General features: G+C 49.2%; 1 protein-coding gene and 1 long non-coding RNA gene across 5 annotated transcripts in view; both read left to right on the top strand.

Annotated features, from left to right (window-relative positions):
• The window catches only part of LOC129701871 (matrin-3-like), a 37,987-nt gene extending 22,653 nt beyond the window's left edge, over nt 1–15,334 (top strand). For 2 of the 4 annotated variants that reach the window (XM_055643361.1, XM_055643360.1), the window contains exons 5-16: nt 89–186; nt 1,778–1,815; nt 3,770–3,904; nt 4,181–4,312; nt 5,688–5,834; nt 6,079–6,210; nt 8,422–8,474; nt 9,277–9,673; nt 11,231–11,278; nt 12,115–12,568; nt 12,898–13,019; nt 14,713–15,334. In XM_055643361.1, coding sequence (XP_055499336.1) covers nt 89–186; nt 1,778–1,815; nt 3,770–3,904; nt 4,181–4,312; nt 5,688–5,834; nt 6,079–6,210; nt 8,422–8,474; nt 9,277–9,673; nt 11,231–11,278; nt 12,115–12,568; nt 12,898–13,019; nt 14,713–14,802 — 1,846 coding nt within the window. In that variant the 3' untranslated portion in view covers nt 14,803–15,334. The remainder of the gene's footprint in view (nt 1–88; nt 187–1,777; nt 1,816–3,769; nt 3,905–4,180; nt 4,313–5,687; nt 5,835–6,078; nt 6,211–8,421; nt 8,475–9,276; nt 9,674–11,230; nt 11,279–12,114; nt 12,569–12,897; nt 13,020–14,712) is intronic. The other 2 variants (XM_055643362.1, XM_055643363.1) reach the window with 2 other exon arrangements.
• Nucleotides 15,335–15,344: 10 nt separating this feature from the next.
• LOC129701872 (uncharacterized) lies at nt 15,345–18,497 on the top strand. The gene is made up of 2 exons (XR_008724281.1): nt 15,345–15,738; nt 15,957–18,497. It is a non-coding gene; the product is annotated as an uncharacterized LOC129701872 (long non-coding RNA).
• Nucleotides 18,498–25,356: the final 6,859 nt, after the last annotated feature.

Here is a 25,356-nt window from a genome sequence, read left to right as displayed (position 1 = left end):
TAGTAAGACATGACCTGCAGTGATATATTGTGGCCAGTGATTAATATATGTTAATACTAAGCTTTCTTTCCCTTTGGGCTAAACGTAGAACCAATCCCGCTGTTCGGCAGTCCACTCTTGCTCCAGATGCTGCATCTGCAATCCTTGCAGCCATCAGACAACTGGATGCACTGGACCCTCATGGAGGTAAGGATAAAATTATGTTGTGTGATTTTTTTTTGATTTATTTTCCCCATTGGCAAATTACAGCTTTTCTCATTAAAAAAAAGACGCAAAGTGCTGGAGATAACTCAGTGAGTCGGGTAGCATCTCTAGAGAATGTGGATAGATAACGTTTTGATTTGGGATCCTTCTTCAGACTTGACACACAGCTGCAGTTCCTTATTTCTACTATTTATTTATTGTCACTAGACAACAAATTAAATGGAGAACACATATTTGATTATAGCTGAGATCCAGAGTATTTAGGGAATTATTTCAGTTTTTTTTTTCCCCCAAGCATGCTGCAATCTCGGAAGCAGACTTTTTTTCCTGTGTTTATAGTTCTCGCATTGTAGTACCTTCACTTAGTGTGCAGGATATATGTGTAACACAAACATACAAATCAAGTACCTATCAAACTGCACTTGTCCTAATCAGTGTAATAATTTGAAACTTTTTAAAAATTGTGATCATTATTAATTTATGGCAGTTGCTACTTTAATATGGATCCTCGGACCATACAAAATAAATTTCAATGCCTTAATGTCACAAATAAAAAAATTATTGGAGAGAATTATTTCCATGGGATTGTTACTGCACTGAATTCGCTTAATGCTGCCACGTAGTGCTGTTTGTGTGGGTGCTGTTTGTGTGGGAATATAATTGAAGAGCTTTATCTCCTCTCTTCCCCAGTTTTAAACCGGAACATTGTGCTATATAATTTTACTCTTGGGAGATCTGTGCTGCTAATACACAATTTTTGATAGAACATATATAGATTGTGAAACAATTTATAGTTTAACTAGACCAAGTGGGTCCCGTTGAGTCCATGTCTCAGGGAGGCCTGGTCCCCCAACACAGCCCGTTTCCCCCCCACCGCAATATTCCACCACTCACCCATAGCCCCCACGAGAGGCCTGGTCCCCCAACGCAATATTCCACCGCTCACCTGTTCTCCCAACGCCACGCGTTCCCCCCAACGCAATATTCCACCACTCACCCATAGCCCCCACGAGAGGCCTGGTCCCCCAACGCAATATTCCACCGCTCACCTGTTCTCCCAACGCCACCTGTTCCCCCCCCCAACGCAATATTCCACCACTCACCCATAGCCCCCAACTGTGCAGCGGCAACTCATTTCCCCTTATTCACCCCCCCTCATTTTTAACTCGGTGTAAATGAGATCCCATTGTGATTGAGGGACTGAGATGCCATTGTGACATCACTGAAAGCTGCTAGAAAACTCACAGCAGAGTCACAGTTATTCTTCTCAAACTGGGCTTTTAGAAACTTGTAAATATCAATAACGTGAAATATAACATCAAATCTGAAGGAAAGTTGACAGGAACGACCACGGGACAAAGGTGCATAAGGTGGTGCAAAGATTTTAGCGCTACCGTATACCGTTTTGGCTTAGTTCCAGGATCACATGGGACAACAAACACAAACAAACATAGATAGAAACAAGACGAGAATTTTAGTTATATAGATGGATGATAGATAGATATTTTGAGCGTTGCATTTTCATGTAAAGGTACCTTGCAGAAAGCTCATGGTGTGTTTTGTGTTTTTTCAGGCATCAGAAAAGGCCAAATGCAGAACAAACGAATCGTGGTCTGTTTTCATTTCATTACAATATGAATAATACTGGGGGGGTCACAAATTTCCTCTTGTTTATGTTTTGAATTTGGTACTTGAGGCGGGATTTGGGAAAATATTTTTATAGTTTAAGAGGAATAAAATAAATGTGGACGCTGCTTCAATAATTTGGATGAGAACATACAGGGCCAGTTTTGCGATTTTGCTGATGATACAAAAGTTAGTGCTTTTGCAGATAGTGAAGATGGTTGTGAACGATTACAGCAGGATCTGGATCGATTGGCAAGGTGAACGGAGGAATGGTTGATGGAATTTAATACAGAGAAGAGTGAGGTGTTACATTTTGGGACGTCGAACAAGGGCAGGCCTACACAGTGAATGGTAGGCCTCGGGAGTGTTGTAGAGCAGAGGGATCTAGGAGTACAGGTGCATGGTTCCTTGAAGGTCGAGTCGCAGGTAGATAAGGTGATCAAAAAGGCTTTTGGCACTTTGACCTTTGTAGTGGCAGAGTTTTATATCGTTCAAGGAATCTTTCCTCTAGCTACTATGATTGAAGATGGGTTAGGAGATTAACGAAACAAATTCACGAGCTCTCCACGAGCCATTCAATGCCGTCGAAAGATAAATCTTCAAAACACTTGATTAATGGTTTTATTATTGCAATAGTCAAAACAGTAAGATATTCATCTAAACTTCTTCTTTAAGTACATTTTGATCTTACTCGTAGTCAAACTCGTGCATGGTGGAAAGCTGTGACCTCTCCATGCTTCTTCAAACTAAACTAAAAACTACTAGGACATCTGCGCGAGAATCCAAACCGCAAACACGCATCTATACGTAATAAATCCCACCCACATAATTACAGGCAGATAAAATTTAACGGTAACTGGTTATAGTTATAACATATTGAGTTAAGCTAAATGGCTACTACAGCCTTCATCAGTCAGAGTATTGAGTACAGATGTTGGGAGGTCATGTTGCAGTTGCATAAGATGTTGGTGAGACCGCATTTAGAATATTGTGTTCAGTTCTGGGCACCATGTTATAGGAAAGATATTGTCAAGCTTGAAAGATTCAGAAATGATTTACAAGGATGTTGCCAGGGCTAGAGAGTGTGAGCTATAGGGAGAGGTTGAGTAGGCTGGCTCTCTATCCATGGCGCACAAGAGGATAAGGGGTGATCTTATGGAGGTGTATAAGATTACGAGAGGAATAGATCTGGTATATGCACAGAGTCTTTTGCCCAGAGTATGGGAATATAGGATCCGAGGTGTAACCTTTTCACACAAAGGGTAGGGGGTGTATGAAACAAGCTGCCAGAGGAGGTCTTTGAGGCTGGGACTATCCCATCGTTTAAGAAACATTTAGACCGGTATATGGATAGGACAGGTTTGGAGGGAAATGGACCAAACGCAGGCAAGTGGGGCTAGGGTGGAACATTGTTGGCCGGTATGGGTGAGTTGGGCCAAAGAGCCTGCTTCCACACTGTATCACTCTATGACTCTGCTTCCTGAACAATAATTTTATTTTTTGAAAAATATTCTGCTAATTTAATGTGAAAGTAGATTCCATAATTTCTGCCATTAGGTCAGGATTCAAGATATCCCTATTTTGCGCTTGAATAATGTTTCATTCTATTTACTGCAAAGAAGCAAACTATTTGGTCTGTTGGGTCCTTGTTCTCAAGCCTCTTCTTCATCCAGTCTTATGAACACATCTTTACATTCCAATCTCTTTCATCTTTATCAGATTTCTTGAATATTTCATGTTTGCTGCCTTAGCTCTCCCTGAGATTGTAAGATCCATGTTCTAACCACTCTTGAATTCTGCTCAATGTATTTATACAGTAATATTCACTAATCCTTTTGAAATCAGCTTGAGGATGAGTGCAAAATTATAACGCTATGTGCTTTCCACTTCAATATTTGGTTGTTGAAATGTTTGGTTATGTTGTTCTCCCTTTCTGAAGGCAATGGATGATTCTGGCCGAGTGGTTCATATGACAGAATTACCTAAAGGAAAATGCAAAGTGAAAGACATCCTCAAATTAGCTCAACCTTTTGGAATCATTACAAAATACTTGTTTTTAAATACAAAGCATGAGGTGAGTAAAGTACACTTGGCACTTCTGGCAGAAAAATGTGTGAATCAGATTAAGCCAGATGTAATTATGTGATAGTAATCTGACTGCTGTCACAGTTTCTGAACGTGTATAATGTTTGCAATTTTAAAGATGCAATTAAATTTGCCTTGCTGATGATGTATTTTTAAATGTGCAATACCTACCGCTATTATCCGTAGTTTCTACTTATGGATGACATCTGTAGCTGAATGTTGATCATCATCACGAGCATTTTGTTTTAAAAAATCTAAAATGTAGGGGTTTGTGGAAATGGCCACAAGTGGACAAGCACAAACGGCAGTTGCCTTTTACAGCACGAGGCCAGCAATTCTTTATGGCAAGAAGATCCGAGTGGATATGTCTCACAAATACAAAGAAATAGATTTGAAGGTAACTCAAATGGATCATCTGTTGGTGAATGCTTTAGCCAAATTGTTTCTTGCTTTTAAATCAGTATTTAAAAAAAAAAAAGTGTTTGAGTTTGTTGTTGAAGTTACTTATGTTGATGCTATTGCAACGTTATGATTGGTAATGGGTTGGATACATCCATCTGAGGCAAATATGTGGGGAGGGGCCGTTCTATCTTGCATAACGCCTTCATAGAAATTATCTCAAACATGAAGATTTGGGAGTTGAACAATTCTGACTCGCATGGCTATCTGGACTACACGTCTTCACACCCTGCCCCCTGTAAGGACTCCATCCCCCTACTCCCAATTCCTCCGTCGACGCCGCGTTTGCTCCCAGGATGAGACGTTCCACACCAGGGCATCGGAAATGTCCACGCTCTTCAGGGAACGGGGATTCCCCTCCTCCACCATAGATGAGGCTCGCAACCCGGTCTCTTCCATACCCCACAACACTGCGCTCTCTCTCCCCATCCCCGCACTCGCAACAAAGGCAGAGTCCCCCTAGTCCTCACCTTTCACCCCACCAGCCAGCAAATACAACAAATCACCCTTGGCCATTTTTGCCACCTCCAACGTGACCCCACCACTCGCCACATCTTCCCATCTCCCCCCATGTCTGCCTTCCGCAAAGACCGCTCCCTCCGCAACTCCCTTGTCAATTCTTCCCTTCCCTCCCGTACCACCCCCTCCCCGGGCACTTTCCGTTGCAACCTGTTGCAAGAAATGCAACACCTGTCCCTTTACCTCCCCTCTCGACTCCATTCAAGGACCCAAGCAGTCGTTCCAGGTGCGACAAAGGTTCACCTGTATCTCCTCCAACCTCATCTACTGCATCCGCTGCTCTAGATGTCAGCTGATTTACATCGGTGAGACTAAGCGGAGGTTGGGCGATTGTTTCGCCGAACACCTCTGCTCAGACCGCAATAACCTACCTGAACTCCCGGTGGCTCAGCACTTCAACTCCCCCTCCCATTCCCAATCTGACCTCTGTGTCCTGGGTCTCCTCCATTGCCAGAGTGAGCAACACCGGAAATTGGAGGAACAGCACCTCATATTCCGCCTGGGTAGCCTGCACCCGGCGGGCATGAACATTGAATTCTCCCAATTTTGCTAGTCCTTTGCTGTCTCCTCCCCTTCCTTAACCCTCGAGCTGTCACCTCCCATCCCCCTGCCCTCGGGCTCCTCCCCTTTTTCATTCCTTCTTCCCCCCCCCCACCCCCTATCAGTCTGAAGAAGGGTTTCGGCCAGAAACGTCACCTATTTCCTTCGCTCCATAGATGCTGCTGCACCCGCTGAGTTTCTCCAGCATTTTTGTGTACCTCCAATTCTTTTTCTAATATTGTTTTTCCTCCCAGAAGCAAAAACAAGACCACCGGAGTGGTGGAAGGGTTGCACTTCTGCAGAATCTCCCTCCCTCTGGATACTCAGATGCTGATGTTGTGAAAGTTGGTGCCAACTTTGGGAAAGTGCTCAATTATATTGTGATGAGACTCCGGAACCAGGTATCATCACAGTATTTATTTTTATGGAAGGCAAGGGTGTGTTGATAATACCTATCATGAACATTTATGGTATATTTTATATTGCCCCTGTCCAGAAAATACTATGATTAACGGAGGGGTGGGGATGTAAGAGAATAAGAAAGTGGCAAGGATGTATCTGATTATTTTAGCATACCGAAATGTAAGAGATACTGTAATTAATCTTCAGACTTTCTCCTGATTATGTTAATGCTGTAATTAACAGGCATTTCTGGAGATGGAGTCAAAGAAATGCATGATAGACATGGTTAAACACTACAAGAAAACACCTTTAATATTTCGAGGTAGAAAGGTAACCGTGGATCCATCTCAGAAATATAAAACTCTTGTACTGAAGGTAAGGAATAAACCTTGAAAAGGAATAAAGTTTTCTGGGGCTTCCTGAGTTGGTGAAAACAGTTATATGATTACATGTCTGTCTTTATAAGTCAAGTCAAGTCGCATTTATTTATATAGCACATTTAAAAAACAACTCTCGTTGGCCAAAGTGCTTTACATTTGTTATAAGAATAATATAAACAAACAAACTACATACATATAGCCCTCGCTAAGTGGACGCCAGGAAAGGCTTGGGAATATAGATAGGTTTTTAGTCTTGACTTAAAGGAGTTGATGGGGGCAGTTCTGATGGGAAGGGGGATGCTGTTCCACAGTCTAGGAGCTGCAAAGGCGCGGTCGCCCCTAAGCTTATGCCTAGACCGCGGGGTATTCAGTAGCCCCAAGTCAGCCAATCTGAGGGACCTGGAGATGGAGTGGTGGGTGAGAAGACTTTTAATGTAGGAGGGGGCAAGCCCATTGAGGGCTTTGTAGACATAGAGGAAGGTCTTGAAATGTATACGGAACCGCACAGGGAGCCAGTGGAGAGAGGCCAGGATCGGGGTGATGTGGTCCCTTTTTCGAGTGCCCGTCAGGCGTCTCGATGCGGCGTTTTGGACCAGTTGCAGGCGGGATGCCTTCCTAAAGGCAAGTGATGCCTTTCTAAATGTTCAGTGTTGTTCTTTGATTTGGCTTTTAATATTTCAAAAGCAAAGTACAGCAGAAAGTCTGAAAAATAAGTAAATACTTGTAGCTCGGGTGGCATTTGGAAGAGTGAGGGAGTTGAGGATTGATTAACAATCCTCTGAATTGGGAAACGCTACAGAATGTTTTAAAATGCAGCAAGGAAACAGCACACTATTTCTTTGGCATGGAGTTGTCACCACCTACATTAGCATTGCTCTCTGCTTTCACGTTTCATGGAGTTTTCACCGCATACAGTAGCATTGCTCTGCTTTCATGTTTCCCGATGCACCTGGACGTCTTCCGTTTTTTGTTTTCTCTTGATCTTTTGAAATGTCAATGGATACTATTTTTCCACTTGCGTTATTCCCTCCAACCTACATTCATCTCAGCTTGCAGCATTCTGTCCATTGAAGACTAACCCAAACTTTGTCATTAAACATAGAAAATAGATACAGGAATAGGCCATTCGGCCCTTCAAGCTTCAATATGATCATGGCTGATCATCCAAAATCAGTACCCTGTTCCTGCTTTTTCCCATATCCCTTGATTCTGTTAGCACTAAGCTAAATCTAACTCTCTTGAAAACTTCTAAACTCACTACTATCTTTCATAGGCTGAAACCAACTCTCTTGTAATTCCCTCACAGTTCCCTCTAGACCATGACCTTCCTATAGAATATTACAAAATAACTTTCCACCATCACAGGTCTTGGTTTCTCTTGAGATCTTTCTTCCATAGTTTAGTAACAATTCTAATTGAGACATCATGAAATGGGAAAGGAAGAAGTAACAGGACAAGTGTTGTCTCTCCTGCAAAAGGTGTCTTAAGATGTGATGGTCTATTCCTCTTCCAAGGGAAATTGATCCTTTTTGTTTAAGTGAAACATGAACTATGTTTCAAAGTCCATAGTTATCTAAGAGTGGAGTCCCGGGTAGATAGAGGGTGAAAAAGGTTTTTGGCATGCTGGTCCTCATCAGTCATAGAGCATAGAAGTTGACACAATATGTAACAGTTGTATTGACGTTGGTGAGGTTTTCACTTGGAGTATCGTGCAAAACTTTGGTATTCTGCTGTAGAATGGATACCATTTAGCTGGAACGATGCAGAGAAAAATGTGCCAGGGCCTGAGCTACAAGGACACATCGGCAGCCTAGGATTTTATTCATGGAAGAGTAGGAGGCGGAGGGGTGATCTTATATTGGAGTAAAAGCATGTGAAGAATAGATAGGGTGAATGCAGTGTTTTCCTCTGGTAGAGCAATGAGGACCTAGAGAACAGTTTAAGGTGGGAGAGTACAGATTTAATAGGAACCTGATTGGCAACATTTTCACACAGATGGCAGTGGGTATGTGGAATGATCTTCAGAGGGAGTAGTTGGGACAGGTGCAATATCAATATTTTAAACACATTTAAAAGAGCTGGACCGAATACAACATTTCTTATTGTATGACTACATGATTCTAGCAACTGGGTTTGAAAGTAAAATAACAAAGTTCTCTGCAGTTGTCCAAATCTTACGATGATTAACTCTTTTTGTTTATTTCAGAAACCGAGCATTAAGGTTCTGGAAGTATTGAGAGAACAGGATGACGCAGATAGGTAAATCTTTTATCAAGTGCATTTTTCTGTAATGTGTTTGGAAATCAATGTTTAAAGCCAATTAAGAGTCAGATGAAGAGTATCAATGTGAGAACCTGAGAAATCGGCAGCCAAAGTACTTTGTGATAGTTTCTGATTAATATGGATGCGAGGTTAGAGTAATGGCACGTGCCAAATATATTCTGTTTCTAGTTTCCGGCTTTAACTTGTTTCCTGTCAACATCTTTTAGTGCTAAGCTGTCAACATCTTTTACTGCTAAGAGAATGGAGCAGCTGGGCTTGTACACCCTGAAGTTTAGACGGATGAGAGGGGATCTTATTGAAACATATAAGATTATAAAGGGTTTGGACATGCTAGAGGCAGGAGACATGTTCCTGATGTTGGGAGAGTCCAGAACCAGGGGCCACAGTTTAAGAATAAGGGGTAAGCCAGTTGTGAGTCAGTGGAATTCTCTGCCTCAGATGGCGGTGGAGGCCGGTTCTCTGGATACTTTCAACAGAGAGCTAGATAGGGCTCTTAAAGATAGTGGAGTCAGGGGATATGGGGAGAAGGCAGGAACGGGGTACTGATTGGGGATGATCACATTGAATGGCGGTGCTGGCTCGAAGTGCCGAATGGCCCACACCTATAAGCTGATAAATCATGGGTCATGTTTTGATCACTAACTGCTGCAAATATTTTGGAAACTTGCAATTTAGGTTCAGCTAAGTCATTTCAGCACATAAGATTGTCTGCAATTAAATTGAATTGGTTACCAGAAATAGATCTAGTACACATTTTTAATATTTGTTTCACTCTTAGAAGACGACGACGTTCCCGGAGTCCTCTTAAGAAAAAACAACCTAGCAAATCAAGGACCCATCCAAAAGATGATGGTGATAAAGGAGAGCAGGAAACCTCTGAAAGTTTGCCTTCAAGTGAAATTAAGAAGAACATTGCAGGAGATACCAAACAAGAAATTAAATCTGAAGGAAAGGAAGTTTCAGACGAAGAAGCAATTGCAGTTGTTGAGAGTGATGTGGAGCTTGAAGAAAATATTGGTGAGGAGCTCTGCACTAGTGAATCTGGCAGTGAAACTGACCAAGAAGGTTTGCCGAAGGAACCAGGGGATGAGATGGAAGCATCTGACTTGGTGGAAGCAAATTCCAAAATGGATATGGAAATGAACATGCAAGACACATCAGAAACAACTGAGCCGGTAAAACTATGGATATATTTCTTTGAGGATATGGCAAATAGAGTAATTAAGGGGAACAGGTTGATGTAGTGCATTTCAGAAGCTTTCTATAAGGTCGCACACAGGATGGTCAAAACATGAGAGCACACAGAGTAGGTGTAATGTAATCAAACTGAGGAAGGGTCTCGACCCGAGGCGTCACCCATTCCTTCTTTCCAGAGCTACTTCCTGTCCCGCTGAGTTGCTCCAGCATTTTGTGTCTACCTATGATTTAAACCAACATCTGCAGTTCTTTCCCACACTACATGGGTTGAGTATTTAATACCAAGGCAAAGCATGAGCAGGATTAGACAGATCTAAAAAAGACACAAAGTGCTGGAGGCAACATCTTTGGAGAACATGGCAACGTTTCAGGTTGTGACCCCCTCAGAGTGATATTAGTAGCACAAGCGAAAGCTGGAATATGGGGTGGGTGGGGGGGGGAACAAAGTCTGGCAAAGATGGATACAGGTGAGGGGGTTTGATTGGCAGATGGTTGGACAAAGGCCAAAGATGAAAAGACAAATGTGAGATGTGAAGTCAGAGGAAGGAATATAGATGGAAGGGGATAGGCAGATGTGAGGGGAGGGAGAAAGAGAGAGGTTTGTGCTGTGGAGGCCAAGTCAATGGATATTTTTAAGGCACAGATAGATTCTTGATTGACACAGGTGTCGGGTTATGGGAAGAAGGCAGGAGAAAGGGGCTGAGAGAGACAGATAGACGGCCATGTTTGAATGGCGGAGTAGACAATGGGCCGAATTGCCTAATTCTGCTCCTATCACTTACGAAGGAGAAAAAGAGAAACGGTTGTGCATCCAGGTGTGGAATGGGGAAATGATGGGTGGGGATGGGAGTGTTGTGGATCAGTTACCTGAAAATGGAGAATTCAATGTTCATACAATTGGGTTGTAGGTTATCCAAGCAGAATATGAGGTGCCGTTCCTCCAGTTTATGTGTGGCCTAACTATGGCAATTGAGGAAGCCCAGGACAGAAATGTCAGTATGGAAATAGGAAGGGGTGTTAAAATGGTTAGCAACTGGGAGATCCAGTAGGCCTCGGCAGACGAAGCACAAGTGCTTGTCGAAACAGTCGCCTTGTCTATGTTTGATCTTGCCAATGTCAAGGTCACGGAGCACCAAATACACTAGACGGGGCTAATGGAGGTGTATGCAGACCTCTGTCTCAACAGACAGGATGCAGGTATGAGGCTTTGCCTGTTTATGGGTCTAAAAGTAGGTTGTCATTCTCAGAATGATGATCAGCCACCTGGGAGTGAAGTAAGCAGCAATTTGTCCTTTGAGAGTGGTGAGTCTTTGGAATTCTCTATTCAAGGCTAGGAAGGCTTGGTTACCAAGTTCATGCAAAACCAAGGTTGACAGATGTCTGGATATTAAGATGGTGCCGAGCTAGAAAATCAACCATGATTTTGATAAATGGCAGAGCAGGCTCGAAGGGCTATCTCTTATTTCTTATGTTCGTAATTCTTCTTGTATTTCTATCTGGAAATTAAAAAAGAGACATATTTTGTTTTGAAACAGGCATCAGTTATTGAAAAGAGCGAAATAAATCAACAGATATCATCCCAGGTATTTTTTTCCAGCTCGAGTTAAATATTTTTAAACTGTGCAGGTCGTTGTCTAGTTATTATTAACTTGTTAGCACCCATTGTTTGATTTTAGCTCTCCAGTAGTAGTGTTGAATATTTTAGACTTTCACTCAAAATAATTAGCATCAGTTGTTATCAATTCTACGATTAGGTATTTTGCTGGGAATGACCTGCCCTTTTGTACATTCTGCTTTATTTGAGAAAAACATTTTTCACACAGTGGTGAATATCTGGAATTCTCTGCCACAGAATGTACAGGATACTGAGTTGGATGATCAGCCATGATCATATTGAATGGTTCGCAGGCTCGAAGGGCCGAATGGCCTACTCCTGCACCTATTTTCTATGTTTCTATATCTATTAATTATTAATTCCAATCCACCTGGGTCAGATCTACTTTCAACTCAATACTAGTCTGAGGAAGGCCCGAAACGTTGCCTATTTCCTTCGCTCCATAGATGCTGCGGCACCCGCTGAGTTGCTCCAGCATTTTTGTGTACCTTCGATTTTCCAGCATCTGCAGTTCCTTCTTAAACACTAGTCTTATATTGTTTGTTTCCTTGTTTCCTTTTCATCATATCTTTTCCCATAACTCACTTGTTTGTAAAGGAAACATACTTGCCTATTGGCAGAAGCTTTTGATATTGAAGGGAAGAGGCCAAGCACAGACAATTACATTTAGAAATAATCGGGATCTTGTCTTTTAGAAGATATTAATTAGATATTGACTATTAAAATCATGTTTGCCAGTAATGTTGCGTAGTGGCTGAAGCAGAGATTCTAGGCGTTTCATACATTAATATTGATGTTCTATAGGAGTTGAAGGAAGCGTGCTTTCCTGAAAACATAGATGAATTTGTAACTGTGGATGAGGTTGGTGATGTAGATGCTGGGAATTTGGATCTGGAAGATCTGACATCTTGTGCAAATGACATTAGTAAAGTGGAGAATGAAGCCGATGCAAGTATTGTAACAGAGAAATCAGAGGACACCAACGAGCAAAAAGAGGAGGAAGTAGACAAACCTAAACGAAAACGTGGTCGAAAGAGGGGAAAGATCGTCAAGACAAAAAGAGCAGAACATAGTGACAAAAAAGATAGTGGTGAAAAAACTGAACTGAAACAAGATGAAAATATGACTGAAAATAAGATGGATACTGATGAAATGCAAGGGGAGACTTGTGTAGAACCAGAAAACAAGCGTGCTCGATCACGATCTCCTACTCCAGATGAGTACCGACTTGGACCATATCAACCCAACAATCCTGTAGGTAGGAAAATATTTATTTATCAAATGCAGAATTGCAAGACCACAATTCTTTAACACATTACTTACTGTTTGTTTAACATGATTTCTCACACTTATTGAGAATATTTGCAATCTTAATTAAAACAGTTTGCAATTTTACTGCATTTTAAATCCATCATAACACTATTCTTATGGTGTATTAACGCTTGCATCAATGATAGTCCATTTGGAGATTGATGCTGCTTAAATGATGCATGGTTCAGTTTGTAATGTCATCTCCGCTTGCGTGCATGGGATTGTTCATTGCTGCTTTAAAAGTAAACATTGAACATTTGTCTCTTTAAATTGTAGGACTAGACTACGTGGTTCCAAAGACTGGATATTATTGTACACTCTGTTGTCTCTTTTATACAAAAGAGGACGTGGCAAAGAAAACCCATTGTAGCAGTCTGCCTCATTATCAGAAACTGAAGGTGAGCCCTCTGATGTCTGGAATCGTTGTCGTTATTTTGTGCATTTAATTGTAATTCTTCAGTTTGTTTAGACAGATGAAGACGTATTCATTCACAATATGTTCATCTAGTTATCCAGATTTTAATTGACTACAAAAAGAGTCGACATTTGTCCATGGGAACCACCAGGGCCCATTTCAGATTCAGATTCAGATTCAATTTAATTGTCATTGTCAGTGTACGGTACAGAGACAACGAAATGCATTGTTCCTAGATATCCTTGCTGGTATTGTTTGGAATAAAAATTTAATGAAACGTAGGAAAACTTGCTGTAGGCTTGATTTTCTTAAAGCAGTGGATACCGAGGGGAGTTTAATAATTTGGATTTCATGAAGACATTTTGTAAATTGAAGGAGCATTGTGGATAGTAAATTGGCTGAAATGCAGTGAGTAATTGTGAACAGTAGCTCAACAGATTGGCGGGAGATGCTGTGCTCTTCCCAGAGGTAGGTATTGGGACCATTTCTTTTGAGTGTGCATTGTGATGGACAAAAATAACTGTAGATGCTGGAACAGTGAAATTTGCAGCAGATGGACTGTGCAGAAGAGAAATGGTTAACAGATTATTAAAAAAATCTGCTGGGGCTGGAAATCTGATTTAAAATTCTTGAAATATCGAGCAGGTCAGGCATCATATGTGGAAGATACAACATGGTTAACATTTCAGATTGACGTTGAAGAACAAATTAAAACAAGCTTTTTGCAGTCTGCACAGGAGGAGATGTCTGGAGAGAGCAATAGGAATCTGTGTTTGGTCGGAAACTAATTAAATGATGCACATTGTATTTTAGCTGACGGTGGTGATGGGCTTAGTAATTGTAGTTGATCTGCCTGGAGGATTTATGAATGTAAGGAGTTAAATACTGAGGCAAGAAAGTGAAACTACTGGAACTGGGATGCAGAATGTAACTATTGCTAGAAATGTTCAACAAGGCAGGCAGCTTCTATGGAGGGAAATGCTGAGTTATTGCCATCCGTTTATATCCTTGCATCAGGAACAGCTAATCTGACATAAACTGAAAAGGATGGTCATTTGAAATTATGAATTTAGTCTTATGTCCTGTGAATAAATGGGATATTAATGATTATCTACTTGGTTTGTGGACCTTTTATTAATTTTACACTGAAGGAAATCATTGGTATGTCTACAACTGAACATTGAAAATTCATGTGATGGGTTAAGACTGCTCTCAGAAATAAATTTGAAAAAAGAGATTGCTAGTTGATCGAGCTATTGCCAATTTGTCAGAAGCATTCAACGTTTTAATGATATTTATTGTCACATATACCTTGGGTACAATGAAATTCTTTGTTTTGCATAAAGTATGCAAAGAGTCGCCACGTACAACATGCTGACAAAGTTACAAAAGTATTCATTATAGTCCTGGAGGCCTCCCTTTATTCTCTCGGCGGCCCCGAGACAAACCCCCCCCCCCCCCCCCCCCGTGATTGGTGGGTAGAACAATGACATTTGAAGTGCTTTATGAATTGTACCTTTGCTACCTAACAGATGCATTGAAGAATATGATGTTTTTCTCAGATTTCAGTTCCATTACAATCTTTTTGTTGAACTCTGATAACAGTGTGGCAAAGGAGTAAAGACTTTTCCTCAAACAATAGTGATGTTGGTACATTAATGTTCTTTATTTTAAAGATAATTTTGGACAAGGAAGCTGAGGATTATCGGAAAACTAAAACGGAACAAAATCCTGAAGTTCAAATTGAAGAGCAAACTGACCAATGATTCAGTGATGACATCAAAACATCTAATCAGTTCGCTGGCTATTCTCATCACTTCCTGATCTTTTTGTTATTTGTGCCCTTTTAACAATGTTTAGATGTCTTAATATAGCAATTCACAGACATGCATGAATGGACTGGCAACAGTGATCACATTTTTGTTTGCAGTATTGTATTTGTTAAATAGAAAAAAAATCTTTCAACTTAGTTAAATTTCAAAGAGCATTGAAGCAGTGGGAATTGGTAAATTTCTGCTATTAACGAAATTTCAGTGATTGCGTTGTTCAAGTATTGGGTCAAGTATTGTGTTAACAAAAGTTGGTTATTTTTGGAAAGTAATAAATTGAAAACATTTGACAACTTAATTGTTCAATTGCAGATAACAGGAAAGGTCTTGCCAAGAATTAATTGTATGATTACTGAAATTTGTAGGAGGGAATGACTATAATGTTCACATAGTGGCCTGCACAACACTGGTAGAGGGAAAAGAAAGGATGGTGTCACACAGTGGGATGTTTGAGCAGCAAAAAATGATAGACATGAATGACTATAATGTTCACATAGTGGCCTGCACAACACTGGTAGAGGGAAAAGAAAGGATGGTGTCACACAGTGGGATGTTTGAGCAGCAAAAATGATAGACATGCTGATAATTTTGCAGAGGAACATGTTCTGCAACTGTTAAATACAGTTACATTTTGTTTGAATTGAAGATATATCATTCTTATGTGTTTCTGATGTGGAGGGTAGTGGTTGCTATAAGTTGAGCAGCCAGTTTGTCTTCAGCAAATTCTAAACCTTTGCTTTAAGTCCACTGTACCATGACCTTGCATGTAAATGGTTGCAGTGGTTTAAATTAGTTTAAAACAAAACCCATTCAGGTTAGCACCAAAACAGTGGCAGTCCAGTTTCAAGTTCCATTTTCTCACGTGCTGCTGAGGTCAGTTTCATATATTAACACCTTCAACTTTTTGACAAAATACACATTTTACGAAGGTACACAAAAAAGCTGGAGAAACTCAGCGGGTGCAGCAGCATCTATGGAGCGAAGGAAATAGGCAACGTTTCGGGCCGAAACCTTCTTCAGTCTGAAGAAGGGTTTCGGCCTGAAACGTTGCCTATTTCCTTCGCTCCATAGATGCTGCTGCACCCGCTGAGTTTCTCCAGCTTTTTTGTGTACCTTCGATTTTCCAGCATCTGCAGTTCCTTCTTAAACACATTTTACGAACTTGATTTGTAAACAATTTCCTGAATACTTCCTTTAAAGACTAAAATCTAAATTACAATCAAAGATAATTGAACTTTGCATTTTTTGGTATACCTGCTGGGGCTGTGTCTTTAAAGAAAATTGCAAGCTTGTGAGAAATGTTCTGAAAATAGGAGCATTGTTTTGGTTTTTAATATTAGAATCTTTACAGAATCACTAGTTTGTTTCCAATAAAACTTAATATCAAGTTTTGAACTTGTGTAGAATGTAGTTTGAATACTTTACACATACCAGTATAGGAATACGATAGCAGAACAAGAATCGTGCATTGAAATAGTCTGCTTGTCCTGAGTAACCTGAAGCTAACTTGTACAATACTCATATGCGAGTTATGAAAGCAGCTTGTAGTGTTTACCAACCAGGCACACATCCTCAAAAATCGTTAATACATGCATATTTACTTTTGTTAGTTGACCATGGGTACTAACAAATGTCTTTGTATTATAAATAATCTACAAGTACACCAAATTGAAAATGTTTCCTCAAAGGCTGTATCTTGCCCCTGCTGATTTACTCTGCTGTACGCTTGTTGCAAACAAGTCACCATGAGCACCTCTTTGTCCAAACTTTGTGCAGTTAAACAAATGTAAATAGTTTTTAATAGTTTATTCCAGTGACTGGTTTAAATTTACTGTCTGACTGGGATATCATTGGCCTAGTGTGCTAATGATCCTGTCATTAAAGTTTGTCCCTTTGGTTTTAGTCTATCACCAATTTTGTCACTTATGGATGGCAATTCATTAAAATATTCCTGTCTATCTCAGACACGTAGGACTTCCCAATGTGGACAAATGTTTTGGTCTGTTTTCCAAAAAATATGTGACATATTGGGCATTGTGCTTTTTTGGTAAGTATATCATACGGGCATAAATGATAGGATTAGAATTAGGCCCCTTCGGCCCATCAAGTCTACTCTGCCATTCAATCATGGCTGATCTATCTCTCCCTCCTAACTCCATTCTCCTGCTTCTGACTCGTGTACTAATCAAAAATCTATGTCTCTGCCATAAAAAAAATCAACTGACTTGGCCTCTACAGCCTTCTTTGGCAAAGAATTCCACAGATTCACCACCCTCTGACAATAGCGATTTCTCCTCAACTTCCTAAAAGCATGTCCTTTAATTTTAAGTCTATGACCTCTAGTCCTAGACTCTCCCACTAGTGGAAATATCCATTCCACGTCCACTTTATCCAGGTCGTTCACTATTCTGTATGTTTCAATGGGGTCCCCGCTCATTCTTCTAAACTCCAGGGAGTACAGGTACAGTGCTGACAAATGCTCATCATTGGTTAACCTACTAATTCCTAGGATCATTCTTGTAAACCTCATCTGGACCCTCTCCAGAGGCAACACGTCCTTCCTCGGATATGGTGCCCACAATTACTCTCAATATTCCAAATGCGACCTTATAGAGCCTCAGCATTCCATTTCTCCAGCAATTTTGTGTACCTCAGCATTACATCCCTGTTTTTGTATACAAGCTCTCTTGAAATAAATGCATTGAGTTTGCTTTCTTTACTACCGATTCGACTTGCTGATTAACGTTTTGGGAATCTTGCACCATCACTCCCAAGTCCCTTTGCACCTCCGAATTCTGGATTCTCTCTCCATTTAGAAAATAGTCTATGCCTTCATTCCAATTACCCAAATGCATGACTCCACATTTTGTTATTCCATCTGCCACTTCTCTGCCCACTCTCTCAACCTGTCCAAGTCCCTGTTTTCTCTACACTACCTGCCAACCTATTTGCGTGTCATCCACAAACTTGACCACAAAGCCTTCAATCCCCTTGTCCAAATCGTCAATATGCAACGTGAAGAGCAGCGGCCCAAGCACTGACCCCTGCGGTGCTCTGTCAGTCACTGGCAGCCAACCAGAAAAAAGCCCCCTTTATTGCCACTCTTTGTCTTCTGCTATCCATGCTAGTATCTGCCCTTTGATACCATGGGCTCTCATCTTCCTTACCTCACGTGTGGCACCTAATCAAAGGCTTTCTGAAAATCTAAGTAAACAACATCTACTGACTCCTTTATCCTGCTTTTTACTTCTTCAAAGAATTCCAGCAAATTTGTCAAGCAAGACTTCCTGTTCACAAGTCATGCTGACTGGTCTATTTTACAGTGAACTAAGTATTCTGTAACCGCATTCATTAATGGACTCTTAAAATCTTACCAACCACCAAAGTAATATTCTGCATGGGAGTGGAATAACAAATGCTTCCAGGGATTAAACTTGCAAATGAAGGTGTGTTGTCTGAACAGAATATACCATACATGCAGCCACATATGTTTAATGAAAATTGTGTGAAGCACTGCAGCTTTAATCAAGAGCAGAGAACTATGAAGGCTGCTGTTATGTCATGTTTTGGTTTGGCTAGAAACAAGTAGTTTTGTAACTCTTAAGTTCAAATAAAGGTCCAGGTTTCTATGATTACTTGAATTTCTGTGCTCTTATTTTTCTGTTAACGAAGTGTGTACAATACATGATTTAAGACGCCCTCTGTGTGTTTACAAAAACCCCCAAAGATAGGCACAAAAAGCGGGACAGGCAGCATCTCTGGAGAGAAGGAATGGGTGACGTTTTGGGTCGAGACTGGTTATGGATAAGGGAAACGAGAGATATAGATGTGGAGAGAAATGAATAAAAGAAATGCAAAAAAGTAACGATGATAAAGGAAACGGGCCATTGTTAGCTGTTTGTTGGGCGAAAACGAGAAGCAAGTGTGACTTGGGTGGGGGAGGGTTAGAGAGAGAGAGAGGGGGGGAATGCCGGAGCTACCTGAAGTGAGAGAAATCAATATTCATACCACTGGGCTGTAAGCTGCCCAAGCGAAATATGAGATGCTGTTCCTCCAATTTGCGTTGGGCCTCACTGACAATGGAGGAGACCTAGGACAGAAAGGTCAGTGTGGGAATGGGAAGGAGAATTAGTGTTTGACAACCGAGAGATCAGGTTGGGCTGAGCGAAGGTGTTCTGCGAAACAATCGCCCAGTCTGCGTTTGGTCTCGCTGATGGACAGAGTCCACGTCTTGAAGAACGGATATAGTAGATGAGGTGCAAGTGAACCTAACCTGAAAGGACTGTCGGGGTCTCTGGACAGAGTCGAGGGAGGAAGTCTGGATCTGGATGTAAAGGGGCTGTCCCATTGCAACCTAATCTGCGAGTTTAGAAGAGTTTGCTCTCAACTCAAACTCGAAGCATGGTCGACGCGTGATCCTAGGAGGTCCTATGAGGTAACTGGAACTCTCCTTCATGATCGAGGGGAATTCCCACATACTCACGGCCTCGGCTAGGTCAAGGGGGGAAGGGGTGAGTGTGGGGGGGGGAGGGGTGAGTGTGGGGGGGGGGGGGGTGTGGGGGGTGGGGGGGGGGGGGGGGGGGGGGGGGGGGGGGGGTGGGGGGGGGGGGGGGGGGGGGAGGGGGGGTGGGGGGGGGGGAGGAGGGGGGGGGGAGGGGGGGGTGGGGGGGAGGGGGGGGGGGGGGGGGGGGGGGGGGGGGGGGGGGGGGGGGGGGGGGGGGGGGGGGGGGGGTGGGGGGGGGGGGGGGTGGGGGAGGGGGGGGGGGGGGGGGGGGGGGGGGGGGGGGGGGGGGGGGGGTGGGGTGGGGGGGGGGGGGGGGGGGGGGGGAGGGGGGGGGGGTGGGGGGGGGGTGGGGGGGGGGGGGGAGGGGGGGGGGGGGGGGGGGGGGGGGGGGGGGGGGGGGGGGGGGGGGGGGGGGGGGGGAGGGGTGGGGGGGGGGAGGGGGGGGGGGGGGGGGGGGGGGGAGGGGTGGGGGGGGGGGGGGGGGGGGGGGGGTGGGGGGGGGGGGGGGGGGGGGGGGGGGGGGGGGGTGGGGGGGGGGGGGGGTGGGGGGTGGGGGGGGGGGGGGGCCGGTGTGGCGTTGGTGGCAGGGGGGGGGGGAGGGGGAGGGGGGGGGGGGGGGGGTTGTGGTGGGGGGGGGGGGGGGGTCAGAGTGTGGGGGGGGGGGAGGGGTGTGTGTGGGGGGGGGGGGGAGGGGTCAGTGTGGGGGGGGGGGGGGGGGAGAGTGTGGGGGGGGGAGGGTGTGGGGGGGGGTGAGTGGGGGGGGGGGGGGGGGGGGGGGGGGGGGGTGGGGGGGGGGGGGGGGGGCAGGGGGAGTGTGGGGGGGGGGGGGGGTGAGTGTGGGGGGGGGGGGGGGTGGGTGTGGGGGGGGGAGGGGGGGGTGTGTGGGGGGGGGGGGGAGGGGTGGGGGGGGTGTGTGGTGGGGCGAGTGGGGGGGGGGGGGGGGGTCAGGTGTGGGGGGGGGAGGGGTGAGTGTGGGGGGGGGGGGGAGGGGTTTGTGGGGGGGGAGGGAGGGGTGAGTGTGGGGGGGGGGGGGGGATGGGAGGGGGGTGGGGGTGAGGGGGAAGGGGGGGGGGGAGGGGGGGGGTGGGGTGGGGGGGGGGGGGAGGGGTGGGGGGGGGGGGGGGGGGGGAGGGGGGGGGGGTGGGGGGGGTGGGGGGGGGGGGGGGGGGGGGGGGGGGGGGGGGAGGAGGGGGGGGGGGTGGGGGGGGGAGGGGGGGGGGTGAGTGTGGGGGGGGGAGGGGAGGGGTGAGTGTGGGGGGGGAGGGGGGTGAGTGTGGGGGGGGGAGAGGTGAGTGTGGGGGGGGGGGGGGGGGTGGGGGGGGTGGGGGAGGGGGGGAGGGTGGGGGGTGGGGTGGGGAGGTTGGAGGTGTGGGGGGGGGGGGGGGGGGTGAGTGTGGGGGGGAGGGGCAGGGGGGGGGAGGGGGTGGGGGGGGGGGGGGAGGGGGGGGGGTGAGGGGAGGGGGGATAGGGGGGGGGGGGGAGGGGGAGAGGGGAGAGGGAGGGGGGGGGAAGGGGGGGGGGGGTGGGAGGGTGGGGGGGGGGGAGGGGTCAGTGTGGGGGGGGGGAGGGGTGAGTGGGTGGGGAGTGGGGAGTGGGGGGGGGGGGGGGGGTATGGTAGGGGGGGTGTGGGGGGTGGGGGGGGGAGGGTGTGTGGGGGGGGAGGGGGTGAGTGTGGGGGGGGAGGGGTGAGTGTGGGGGGGGGGAGGGGTCAGTGTGGGGGGGGGAGGAGGGGTGTGTGGGGGGGGGAGGGGGTGAGTGTGTGGGGGGGGAGAGGGGTGAGTGGGGGGGGGGGGGGGAGGGGGGGGGTGTGAGTGTGGGGGGGGGGGGGAGGGGGGGGGGTGTGGGGGGGGGGGGGGGGGGGGGGGGGGGGGGGGGGGGGGGGGGGGGGGGGGAGGGGGGGGGGGGGGGGGGGGGTGGGGGGGGGGAGGGGGGGGGGGGGGGGAGGGGAGGGGGGGGGGGGGGGGGAGGGGAGTGGGGGGGGGGGGGGGGGGGTGGGGGGGGGGGGGGGTGGGGGGGGGGGGGGGGGGGGGGGGGGGGGTGGGGGGGGGGGTGGGGGGGGGGGGGGGGGGGGGGGGGGGGGGGGGGGTGGGGGGGGGGGGGGGTGGGGGTGGGGGGGGGGGAGTGGGGGGGGGGGGGGGGGGTGGGGGGGGGGGTGGGGGGTGAGGGGGGGGGGGGGGAGGGGGGGGGGGGGGGGGGGGTGTGGGGGGGGGGGGGGGGGGGGGGGGTGTGTGGGGGGGGGGGGGGTGGGTGGGGGGGGAGGGGGGGGGGGGGGGGGGGGGGGGGGGGGGGGGGGGGGGGGGGAGGGGGGGGGGGGGGGAGGGGGGGGGGGGGGGGGGGGTGTGGAGGGGGGGGAGGGGGGAGTGTGGGGGGGAGGGGTGAGTGGGGGGGGGGGGAGGGGGAGGGGAGGGGGGTGGGGGGGGGGGGGGTGTAGGGGTGGTGTGGGGGGGGGGGGGGGGGTGTGGGGGGGCGTGGGGGGGATGGGGGGGGGGGGAGGGTGGGGGGTGGGGGGGGGGGGTGGGGGGGAGGGGGGGGGGGGGGGGAGGGGGGGAGTGGGGGAGGGGGGGGAAAGGGGGGGGGGGGGGGGGGGAGAGGGGGGGGGGGGGGGTGGGGGGGAGGCGGGGGCCGAAAGAAAACCAACCAGGGGAGGGGGGAGGGGGGGGGGGGGTGTGGGGGGGGAGGGGAGAGTGTGGGGGGGGGGGTGAGTGTGGGGGGGTGGGGGTGAGTGGGGAGGGGGGGGAGTGGGGGGGAGGGGTGTGAGTGTGGGGGAGGGGTGGAGTGTGGGGGGGGGAGGAGGGTGAGTGTGGGGGGGAGGGGGAGGGTGTGGGGGGGAGGGGGTGAGTGTGGGGGGGGGGGGTGAGTGTGGGGGGGGGAGGGGGGGGAGTGTGGGGGGGGGAGGTGGTGAGGTGGGGGGGGGGGGGTGAGTGTGGGGGGGGGGGGGGTGTGGGGGGGGGGGGTGGGGGTGGGGGGGGGGGGGGGGGGGGTGTGGGGGGGGGGGGTGTGTGTGGGGGGGGGGGGGGGGGGGGGGGGGGGGGGGGGGGGGTGTGGGGGGGGGGGGGTGGTGGGGGGGGGGGGTGAGTGTGGGGGGGGGGGAGGGTGGGGGTTGGGGGGGGGGGGTGAGTGTGGGGGTGGGGGGGGGAAGTGGGGGGGGGGGAGGGGGAGGTGGGTGTGGGGAGGGGAGGGGTGAGTGTGGGGGGGGGGGTGAGTGTGGGGGGGGGGGGGGGGGGGGGGGGGGAGGGGGAGTGTGGGGGGGAGGGGGAGTGTGGGGGGGGGGGGGTGAGTGTGGGGGGGGGGGGTGGGATGAGTGTGGGGGGGGGGGGGTGAGTGGGGGGGGGAGGGGTGAGTGTGGGGGGAGGGGTGAGTGTGGGGGGGAGGGGGAGGAGTGTGGGGGGGGAGGGGTGAGTGTGGGGGGGGGGGTGTGGGTGGGGGGGGGGGGGGGGGGGAGTGTGAGTGGGGGGGGAGGGGGGTGGGGGGGGGGGGAGGGTGGGGTGGGGGGGGGAGGGGGGGGGGGGGGGGAGGGGGGAGTGTGGGGGGGGGGGGGGAGTGTGGGGGGGGGAGGGGGAGTGGGGTGGGGGAGAGGGTGAGTGGGGGGGGGGAGGGTGAGTGTGGGGGGGGAGGGGTGAGTGTGGGGGGGGGGGGTGAGTGTGGGGGGGAGGGGGGGAGTGTGTGGGGGGGAGGGGTGAGTGTGGGGGGGGGGGGGTGAGTGTGGGGGGAGGGGGGAGTGGGGGGGGGGGGGGGAGTGTGGGGGGGGGGGTGAGGGTGGGGGGGGAGGGGGGGTGTGTGGGGGGGGGGGGGGAGTGGGGGGGGGGGGGGGGGGTGGGGGGGGTGGTGGGGGGGGGGGGGGGGGGGGGGTGGGGGGGGGGGGGGGGGTGGGGGGGGGGGGGGGGGAGTGGGGGGGGGTGGGGGGGGGGGGGGGGGGGGGGGGTTGAGGTGGGGGGGGGGGGGGGAGGGGGGGGGGGGGGGGGGGGGGGGGGGGTGGGGGGGGGTGGGGGGGGGGGGGGTGAGGGTGGGGGGGGGGGGGGGGGGGGGGGGGGGGGGGGGGGGGGGGGGGGGGGGGGGGGGGGGGGGGGGGGGGGGGGGGGGGGGGGGGGGGGGGGGGGGGGGGGGGGGGGGGGGGAGGGGGGGGGGGAGGGGGAGGGTGGGAGGGAGGGGGGGGGGGAGGGTGTGGGGGGGGGGGGCGGGGAGGGTGGGGGGGAGGGGGGGGGGGGGGGAGGGTGAGTGTGTGGGGGGGGGAGGGTGAGGTGTGGGGGGGGGGTGAGGGTGTGAGTGTGGGGGGGGAGGGGGTGAGTGGGGGGGGGAGGGTGAGTGTGGGGGGGGGGGGGTGGGTGAGGGGGGGGGGGGAGGGGTGAGTGGGGGGGGGGGGGTGTGGGGGGCGGGGGGAGTGTGGCGGGAAGTGGGGGGGGGGAGGGTCACCATGGGCGACGCGTGTGGGCCACGCGGTGCACGCTGGGATAGCGGGCGGCGCGCGGCATTGTGGGCCGGGCCTGGCCTGGATCAGCGGCTGCGGGTGAGAGACGGGGCGGGGGGGGGAGGGGTAAAGATGCTCTATGGGCTATGGGGGGGTGTGGGGCTGAGGAGACAGTTGGGGGCGAGCGGGCGGTGTCGGCAGGGGGACGGGGACGGGGAGGAGGTGAGGTGCGCGGTCTGGGTGACGGCGGGGATCGATGGTTGTCGCGGTCTCGGCCTCACGGGCGTTCAGGGACAGAGGATGAGCGTGGGGGGGGAGGGAGGGAATGTGTGAGTGTAGATGGGGACAAGCAGGGCAATGTGGGCAAACATGAGTCGGATGACACACACAAATGCTGGAGAAACTCAGCGGGTGCAGTAGCATCTATTACATATTTCCTTCGCTCCATAGATGCTGCTTCACCCGCTGAGTTTCTCCAGCATTTTTTGTCTACCTTCGATTTTCCAGCATCTGCAGTTCCTTCTTGAACACCATGAGTCGGATGATGTCGGGTTGGAGGTGGAGTTGGGACAATGTCGGGGTCTACTCGCCCTCCGTCTATTTAGCCTGTTTATATATTTCTTGCATTGTCGCCTTATTTCTCTGAAATGTTCTTTTCTCTTGTGTTTACATTTCTGATTTAATGTCTCCAATCTCTGTTAGGAAAATAAGCACCGTAGTAAGATCCATTGTTATGGTGAATGTGATCTAGTTCATTGATATCCTCCTATGTCATGATAGAATATTTACAACAAACTGATTTTTGTGACATTTATGAGATACTTCATAGTAAGTGAGATCTAAGGGACAATGGCAAGCTGGATTGAAACATCTTGTTCAGCAGAAGATAGGAAGGATAATGGTTATCGTAGAGAATTGATCCAGTGATGTCAAGGCTCAATAGACCGTTGCACGTAAGGTCACTGGGTCATAGGGCTCGACGCACGGAGCCGCTTCCAACTGGAAGACATCCGTCACTTCCGGTATATGTTATTAATGCTAGAAACGCGTACTTTCCTGCCTGTTAAAAACCGCCAAAATGTTGAGTTTTTGCGCTGAAAAAAATTGTGTGAGTCGGGGTAAGAGTGAGAGACATGTACCCAACTTCAGAATTTTAAAAGTGAAGCGAAATGAAGGTATAGAGAAGCGATAACTGAAGGGACTACAGCAGCTAAAGTGCTTGGTAAACATTGAAAATATTGGGAATTATCGCGTTTGCTCACTGCATTTCATCAAGTAAGGCATTATTTGTGTTTTTTCTTGATTCCTTTGGTATCTAAAAATTCTCAGAAGTGATAAATCTGGCTGTAAATTTTTCTTCAGATGCGTTTTCATTTTGTATGTAAAAACCCACGAGAACCATGGGCGATTAAAAAAAATTACAGCCAGATTTATCACTTCTGAAACTTGTTAGATGCCAAAGGAATCAAGAAAAAACACAAATAATGCCTTAGTTGATGAAATGCAGTGAGCAAACGGCCAATGTTCGCCAAGCACTCTGGCTGTTGTTGTCCCTTCAGCTCTCTTGTCTATCTACCGTCAT

The sequence above is a fragment of the Leucoraja erinacea genome, chromosome 11 (genome assembly GCF_028641065.1).
Source record: "Leucoraja erinacea ecotype New England chromosome 11, Leri_hhj_1, whole genome shotgun sequence".
Taxonomy (NCBI): Eukaryota; Metazoa; Chordata; class Chondrichthyes; order Rajiformes; family Rajidae; genus Leucoraja; species Leucoraja erinaceus.
This window is presented reverse-complemented; position numbering and strand designations above follow the sequence as displayed.